We start from the raw sequence: 6,000 nt of genomic DNA, 5'->3' as shown, positions 1-6,000 counted from the left end.
CCAAATATCTTTGATACCCAGGAACCAATCTCTAGTGCTGTCAAAAGAGAAAGGGTACTTTTTCTCAATAACCCATTATCCAAAATTCTCTATTTTGCAACTCTTTGCTTTGTTAGAGGGGAGAGAAAAGAACATTTCTTTGCTCTCAATCAATCTCTTTACCCTTTCTCTTTCCCGGGTTCGGTGAGTGAAGATGAGAGGATCAAGCCCTAATAAGACTGGGGTCTCAGAGAGTGATGAGGGTGAAATAGATTGGGAGCTGAGGCCTGGAGGGATGCTGGTTCAAAAGAGAGAAGATGGGGGTGAGGGTTTTGGACCCTTGATCAAGATCAAGGTTGCCCATGGAAATTCTCATCATGAGGTCTCTGTGCCTGCTCAATCCACCTTTGGTAATTTTTTCTTTGTTTTTGTTGGTAATTTCTGTTTGGGTTCCTCTAATTTTTAATGGGTATTGGTGTTTAATGTTGTTTGATGTTCAATTATCTTTATTTTTGTCTCCGCCTTCTGGGTATCAGTAATTTTATACGTCTGGCTATTGGATTATAACCATCTATGATGTTCGTCTATTTTTGGATGATTACGCATAATTTGTCATTTTCTAGTTCCTATCTTGTCAATGACAATTGGTAGTGAGTATGGATTTGGTTGATTTCTTCTAATTTGATGCTTTTGTAATGTGTGATGGTTGTTTGTTTGTTTGTTTTTAGGAGTAAAGGATGGAGTCTCTAGTACGAGAAACCCGGCAATATTGCATAAAATTAAAGATTGGTTATTCAATATACAGCCACCATCCCCAACTCTGAGCAAAATAAGGACTGTCTAAAATGAACATGCAAAATATATGGATAGTAGTATTAAACATCCATAATTCAGATACATTTGTATCTTCTTCTTTTATAAATTGATCAGATATGAATATGTTGGTATCTGTTCCATTTGATGTCCGCTTCACAGACAATTGGACTGTCAGTATATGCTATTTATATGTGCTACTATTCATATGTATGGTATAATATTAAGTAACATATTATTGCTGTTTATTTGTAGAATTTGGCGTGGTGAGTATCTATTTTGATGAGTTTATATTGTGAAATTCTTGTTAATATTCAAACTTCTTTTATTATTATTTGGATATCATGTGATATTGATGTTATCATTATTCGGATAGCAAATAGTATTTAAGTATTTTGGTAGAGTGTATAGTCTTTATTCCTTTTGTTTATACCCAGATCTACATGGCTCATTTCTATGGTTCTACCATGTCGTTTCTAGTTGCTCATGTCCCTTCTTTTGTTTGTGCATGTTTCTCATCCTATTTGCTTCAACTATGATCCTATCACTTTCCGTAGATGTGGCTTCTTCACAATCATTGCTCATGAGCAAACAATTTCTATAGATTTGCTGTTATAATTTTGGGGGATACCATTATTTCTTACGGATGCACTGCTATCTTATTCTGTATCTAATATACATTCTTATATTGGTTATAACTCATTTTAAAAACCTGTTATAGCTCATGTTGCTCCTCACACATCTCGAGATTCTCAGTATTTCTCATATCGGTTATAACTCATTTCAAAAAAAAAAAAAAAAAAAATCTACCTATACTGTTCTGTGAAAAATAAATATCTGCTAGTCGTCTTGTAAAACTTACCCTTCAATGCCAGGACATTCTTCATATAATACAATACAAGCACTTTTCTAATTTCATATGTTTGTATCATACTGAGATGGGATTATATGTACCTGATTAGATGCTCTATTTTATATATTTGCATCTTAATCTTTATTTATTCCTATCTATGTATTTTGGGCAACCATATGTTGCATGGCATATCCAACTACTATATACAGGCATGGTTATCACCATCAGCCACAAATGAAGTTTCTTCCTTACAGAAGCACAAACTGAATCATATAGATCTATACCTGTTAACTTCCATATCTTCAGATATATACATGTTAATTATATGTCTCTTCAGGGGAAAAAAATACAAATATATGTAATCATTTTCTCGCCTCTATGTGATTGGTGAATCTATTGCTAATACTAAATGTGTTTGACAATAATAAATATCCTTAGTCACAAAACTTAAATTTTGAATTTAATGTTGCACGGTGTATTGGTAAATTATCTTTAATGTGATTTGCTGTCTAGTTCTTCTTTGCCTTATATATAAAACTGGAAATAATATCTAATTTCTAGTTGGCTTCTTCTACTCTTCATATTACAGCACAGCTCATTTACTCTGACTAGTAGATTCTCTATTTTTCGTCCATTCTTGTCCTTTAGCACCTGATTCTCATGATTTATATTATATAATTTTCCTCAATATTTTCCCTTAATATTGTGCTGTGTTTAGGGGAATTGAAAAGGGCTCTTGCACAAAAGACTAACTTGGAGCCTCAGGAACAAAGGTTGCTATTCAGAGGAAAAGAGAAGGACAACGGGGAATTTCTGCACATGGTGGGAGTTAAAGACAAGTCGAAGCTAGTGCTTTTGGAGGACCCAGCTAGCAAAGAGAGAAAGGCTGAAGAAATGAAAAGGAAGCTTGAAGAGATGAAAAGGGATAGGGGAATGTCTAAGGCCTGTGAAGCAGTTGTCATTGTAAGATCCGAGGTTGATAAGCTCGCTGAAAAGGTTGGTGTTTCACTGAATAGAAACTCTTTGAAGAGAGGAAGAAGATAAATATTTGGATTTTGTATTTGTCTGATGTGCAGGTTACTGATTTGGAGTTAGCGGTGAATGGGGGTGTAAAGGTTGCAGAGAAAGAGTTTCTCATGTTGACCGAATTGCTTATGGTGCAGTTGCTGAAATTGGATGGGATTGAGGCAGAGGGAGAAGCTAAAGTGCAAAGGAGGAGTGAGGTACGTTTTTCTATCTTTTTAAGTTTTTATTTAAGATAAAGGTTGTGGCAGTTTTGCATACACATATGGTATATTGAGATTCAAGATTCAATTTTTTTCTTGTTTGATTATTCTGATTCCTTGTATTGTTTCTTCTGAATTCTTCTGTTACATAAAAATGAAAATTGAGAACTGGAATTGCAATAGTTTCACTGCTTCAAGTTAAACACCCAAGTAATCTAGCAAATAAGTTAAAATGTCCATAAAGACTTCTTTTTCTCAATGCCTAGGGCATTACAAGCATCGTAAGTATCTTTTAAGAGCTTAACAAATTTAATTCCTAGATAGTTGAAATTGGTCGTGAATAATTTTGAAGTCTAAACTTGGATATTTCTCAGACGACATCCCCCCTCTTCTCCCCCTCTTGGATGAAACTTCGCCAGTGTTTTGCTTTATTTTATTGCCAGTACTGCTTGTCCCAAGCCAGGATAAAGGAGGGTTGCATTAGGTAGTTGACAACTAGCGTAAAACATAATCGGATCCACATAATGTGAAGTAGCTGACACCAGACAATTGGGATAAAGGCTTTGTTGTTGTTGTTGTTGTCGTCGTCTCTCTCTGTTGTATGAAATATGAGTGCTTATGTTGTCTCGTTGCTTCAAATATAAAGAGAAAGAAGAGTTTGCATCACTTAATTTATTGTCTACTCCATAGATTCTCCTTCAGTTGTCCATGGTAAGCAAACGTTACAAACCCCTCCAAACTGTGATGCTTTCAATTTTTTCTACTTGTCTTCATTCATGTTAACTCTAGGTCATTCTTTTAACTCTTAAATATCTATTGGAATTTTCCTCCTTGAGCTATCTTTGGCAATTATTAGATCAAGTCTAAGTTGGTCTCTTCTTGCAGTTAAAAAATGTTTTAATGACTTCTAGAAATCAAGAACTTGGTAATGTTGCCTCCAAATCAATGTCATTGCAATAGTCTTCCATGTATCTAATAAACTAGCACAAAACAACATGAGTAGGGTTTGTAGTTAGTAGATAACAAACTTTTGCTTTTGGAAATTTTGGGTCTTTAGTAAAGATGGTAATAGTAATTGTTCATAATGTTCAGAAACAAGGTTTTATTATGTGTGCTTTCCGAGAGTGCTTAATGAGTAATCGGATTACACGCCGATTAATTGGATTACAAAGAATTATGCATTTTTAGAAATTTTTAATACATATGTATTATTTATCCTATGTTAAAATATACAAAACTCATGAAATAAAGAAAACTTACTAACGAAAAAAAGACCAACAAACATGCAATTGACGAATCAATAAATAGTTTGACTTGGCCAGATAACTTCTCACTGCCCTGCATAGAAATTCATGTCAGCTTCCAAATTCACGATTAATTTTGGACTACATAACCCTCATCTTTGGTCGTTTTTGGCCAAATTCACGGTTCTTGTGGACTATAACCCACAATTTTGGTCATTTTTGGCCAAATAACTTCTTGCTTTCCCGAATAAAAATATTTATCCAAGCTTCAAAATTTACAATTTCTTGTGGACTTATTAACCACCAATTTTAGTCGTTTCCGGCCACATGACAGCTACTCGTGAACTAAAATCCACAATTTTGGTCTTTTTTAGGCAAACCACTTGTTTTCCCTCGTAGAAATAGAAATATTTATGTGAGTTCCAAAATTTACGATTTATAGTGGCCATGGGACGAGGATTCTGGCGGAGACTGGTGATGATGATGATACTGGATTTGATGAGTGCATTTTTCTTGTGATATGAATCTCATCACTGGTAATGATTTGATTTTGATTGTTTTAGTAGTTCGATTTAGGTATAGTAATGTGTGAATTTGGAGGATGTAGAAGGAATTTGATGTAGAATGAAACAGATCTTGAGACAAAAATAATTTAGGTTAATTCCCACTAGAAAATGCTACTTTTAAATTTTATTATTAGTTATAATTTCTTTTGCTAGCAACAACAGTGGAATAAAATTAGAGATTGACGAGAAAAATAATGGATAAAGAGGTAAAACAACCACAGAAATAGAGGGGGTTTATGAGATTCCGCAATCAATGCAATTATACATGTCCTTGGTGTATAACCAGAACCGATTTTACTAATAATTATCAAGGATTTCATGTCGGTCTGTTGTTTTGATTCAATGTTTATTGGATTGGTTGCAATAGGTAGCAGTTGGAACACATGTTTATATTATACGACTTCTATCTACATGGCTCAAATCACTCCTTTCCCGCGTAGAATTTTTTATATGAGCTTCCAAATTCATGATTTCTCATAGACTATAACGCACACTTCTGATCATTTATGGCCAAACACTTACTGTGTTCCCGCATAATATATTTATGTGATCCCCTTAAATTCATAATTTTTCGTGAACTATAATCCACAAGTTTGGTAGTTTTTGGCCAAATCAGTTCTTGCTTCCCAACACAGAAGTATTTATGCGAGCCTCTAAATTCATGATTTTGGTGGACTATTACCCACAATTTTGGTCATTTTTGGCCAAATTAATTCTTTCTTTTCCACATAGAAATACTTATGCGAGCTTCCAAAGTCACGATTTCTTGTGGACAATAACCCACAATTTTGGTCGTTTTTGACCAAATCACAATTTCTCATTTCTCATGGACTATATAATCTACAAATTTGGCCCTTTTTAGCAATGTTATTTCTTGCTTTCCTGCATAGCAATATTTGTGCGATCTCTCAAATTTACAATTCTCGTGGACAATAATTGGCAACTTTGATCTTTTTAGCCAAAACATTGCGTGCTTTCCCCGCATGGAAATATTTATGCGAGCTACCAAATTCATGATTTCTCCTGGACTATGATCCACATGTTTGGTTGTTTTTGGCTAAATTACTTCTTCCTTTTCCGCATTGAAATATTTACGCTATCTTCCAAATTTGCGATTTCTCGTTGACTATAGCCCACAATTTTGATCATTTTTGGCAAAAATATTTCTTAATATTATGCATGGAAAAGTTTATGTGGACTCCTAAATTCACGGTTTCTCGTAGAGCATAATCCACAATTTGTCCTTTTCGGCCAAATCATGATTCCTCATGGACTTTAACCCATAAATTTTGTCATTTTGGCCTAATTATAACTTGCTT

The 6,000-nt window shown here is 34.3% G+C and overlaps 1 protein-coding gene across 1 annotated transcript in view; it reads left to right on the top strand.

Annotated features, from left to right (window-relative positions):
- LOC109822104 (BAG family molecular chaperone regulator 4) overlaps window positions 1-6,000 on the top strand; it is a 28,024-nt gene continuing 22,024 nt past the window's right edge. The window contains exons 1-3 of the mRNA XM_020388271.1: window positions 1-389; window positions 2,364-2,641; window positions 2,722-2,868. Coding sequence (XP_020243860.1) covers window positions 194-389; window positions 2,364-2,641; window positions 2,722-2,868 — 621 coding nt within the window. The 5' untranslated portion in view covers window positions 1-193. The remainder of the gene's footprint in view (window positions 390-2,363; window positions 2,642-2,721; window positions 2,869-6,000) is intronic.

This window comes from Asparagus officinalis, chromosome 8, assembly GCF_001876935.1.
Source record: "Asparagus officinalis chromosome 8, Aspof.V1, whole genome shotgun sequence".
Lineage (NCBI taxonomy): Eukaryota > Viridiplantae > Streptophyta > Magnoliopsida > Asparagales > Asparagaceae > Asparagus > Asparagus officinalis.
Note: the sequence above shows the minus strand (reverse complement) of the source record. Positions and strands in the feature narration are given on the sequence as shown.